The sequence below is a fragment of the Sinocyclocheilus rhinocerous genome, unplaced genomic scaffold (assembly GCF_001515625.1).
Source record: "Sinocyclocheilus rhinocerous isolate Xijiao unplaced genomic scaffold, SAMN03320098_v1.1 scaffold522, whole genome shotgun sequence".
NCBI classification, from domain to species: domain Eukaryota; kingdom Metazoa; phylum Chordata; class Actinopteri; order Cypriniformes; family Cyprinidae; genus Sinocyclocheilus; species Sinocyclocheilus rhinocerous.
Window position 1 is genome coordinate 632663 of NW_015625031.1, and position 2588 is coordinate 635250.

At 39.5% G+C, this 2588-nt stretch overlaps 1 protein-coding gene across 1 annotated transcript in view; it reads right to left on the reverse strand.

Moving 5' to 3' along the window:
- The window catches only part of LOC107748353 (disks large homolog 5-like), a gene marked incomplete at its 5' end in the record, with an annotated part of 26609 nt that overhangs the window by 487 nt on the left and 23534 nt on the right, over positions 1 to 2588 (reverse strand). The window contains 5 exons of the mRNA XM_016563121.1: positions 783 to 892; positions 1284 to 1393; positions 1820 to 1947; positions 2090 to 2233; positions 2308 to 2504. Of these exons, the coding sequence (XP_016418607.1) occupies positions 783 to 892; positions 1284 to 1393; positions 1820 to 1947; positions 2090 to 2233; positions 2308 to 2504 (689 nt within the window). The remainder of the gene's footprint in view (positions 1 to 782; positions 893 to 1283; positions 1394 to 1819; positions 1948 to 2089; positions 2234 to 2307; positions 2505 to 2588) is intronic.

The following is a 2588-nucleotide window of genomic DNA, read 5'->3' on the forward strand; positions in this document are numbered from 1 at the left end:
CGAGACACGCAGTTGCTGCGTTACTCATTCAAAATATTAGAGAAATATAGAAGGTCAATGCGGAGAAGATCTTGATTAGGTTAAAACCGAAACCTAGCCATTCACACAGAACGCATATTCAGCGCATTTTTTACACTGACAAATACGACTGCTGCACTCGCGTCTCACAGAAGAGATATATAGAAAGCCATGCAAAGTTAAAACAGTTTAAACTTTTAGAAAACACGTCACGAATTTGTGGAGGTTTATTCCGTTTCACTGCATCTCATATGTTTTTAAATGCAATCTGTGTGATCGCCGCTTCAGCTCTTTGTATTAAGCAATGCATAAATACATGATGCTGTTTTGTTCATAACCGTTTATGCAATTTACGAAATTATGTTTGATTTATATTGAGTTAATTTAGACGTAATGCACGTTTTTTTTATAGAGTTATTTCCTTTGCGTTGGCAATTTAATGCGCTCCTGTGGCCTCGGGAGACAAGACAAAAGTTTCCTTCAGACCTATTTAATCTGCATATAAAACATTAGAAATTAGATATTTGTTTAATTTTTATTTTGTGTTTGACTGTTAAAACAAAAATATTTGGGTTAAAATATTATAAATTGGGTTAATTTAAAAATACAGTGGTTAAATGTAAAAGTTTTTTTCTATTGCTCTTTGTTTTAAAAAAGGTTATAAAAAATGTCAATAATTATCGATACCAAACAATATGAAACATTATATCGTTGATACATTTTTTTAGCTATATCGCCCAGCTCTACGTGTGCACGTCTCAGACCTGTGAAGTATTTGCTGTAGTCCTGTTCGATCCTCTGCGCAGACTCAAACTGCTCTTTGGAATGTTTTTGGGACACTTTGTCTCGCAGATACACGGGGTCTTTCTGCTCCCTGAGTGAATAAAACACAGACTCAGTACAGACGCAGCTCCTGCAAGTCAAATGCATCTGAAAGCACAGGTAAATGTTCATTTCTAGCGGCTAGAGTCTAAGCAACTCCCTCATTAGCAGTAATCAAAGTCACAGACTAATTGAGCTCAACGTGGCTTTAGTAGAGCGAGTCATTAAACTAATTCATAATCAAGAATAATTCAAAAATGAATCAGACATTGTGTTGTATGCAAGGGCAAGGACAATGCAATATAAAGATGCAAAGTCATTGAATGTAATGAGAGAGAGACTGAGCACTAATGGAAAAATGGATGTTCAGGACCAATACGAGACACAAATGAGCCTAAATGAGTGTTTGTTTATGTAAACATCCAAAGGCAGACGTCACTTACTTGATCTGCTTGGCGTTTCTGTATCGTATGAATATGACGATGGGGTAAATGTTGACGACGTGCAGGCGCTCGATGGCGTAAGGTGCGATGTCCAGCAGACAATGACAGTCCTGAGAGAAAGAGAGAGAGAGACCTCAGCACAACCTCATAACAAATAAATGTGAACCTTTTGAAAATAAATGTGAATCTTTATAATAATAGATACATCATTCATTAGATTATTTACTCATGTTTAACATTAAGAAAATGAAAATTATTTTAGAACGATTAAGATTCTTCAGAATTGATATATTATTTTAATGACAACTTCCTAACAAATGTCCTCTTTTGTTAGTTGTTTTACAGAAAAAGTATCTGTTAAATGAATTATATATGCTTGCCAGACTCATATAAATGTCATGAAATCACGTACAGGTTACTTGTGGTTTCACCACAAAACAAAAATTACAAAAAAATTAAATAAAATCATATTATATTATAAAAAATTATACTATTACTAATAGCGTTGTTTCATAAGAGTCTGGTGTTTCTCTCACCTTCTCTGTAATTTCCTTAATGGTCGCCACCGTCGTCACATCAAAGTGGCCACTCCGGCGCTTGTAATCGATGAAGAGACAGTCTTTGACGCCTCGCTCGATGGCCTGCTGGGTCGCCTTCATCCCCTCTGAACAACACCGAAGAGCAAGTGAGAAATCATTTGACATCATCATCTTATTATCCCGCAGTCAAAATTGAAAACCCAGTCATGGTCAAGTTGCTATGAATGTTTTAAACTCCATTACGAGTCAAATGTCAGTAGATCTCACCAGGTAAACAGCGGCAGTATTTCCCAGGAGCCTCTCTGAGCAGCATGTCTTTGATTGGCTCAATGAGGGGCCCCAGTATCAACACGGGCCTGCGATTGGTCGATTCCACTTTTAGCACGCGCTGATACGCCGGACTCAGACAGTCTGGACAAACGGAGAGTAAATGAGACGCTGAGGATAAGCGTGAAGTTTCACTCACTACATGTGTTGTTTCTCACCGTCCATGTAGGGCACGGAGTCTGTGCTGACGGCGTCTGCTGCCGGAGCGTCACGGCCGTCTTTGGAGCTGCTGCGTTTGTGTTTGAGTTTACGGCGGAAGAAGGATCGGCGCGCCGCGGCCGAGAGCGTTTTACCAGAGCCGCTGTCGTCCTTACCGTCTGTGACGCTGTACCGCCGCTGGGAATCTTGATCCATCCTACACACACACACATATACAAACACACACACACACGCACACGCACACGCACACACACACACACACACACACACACATACAAAC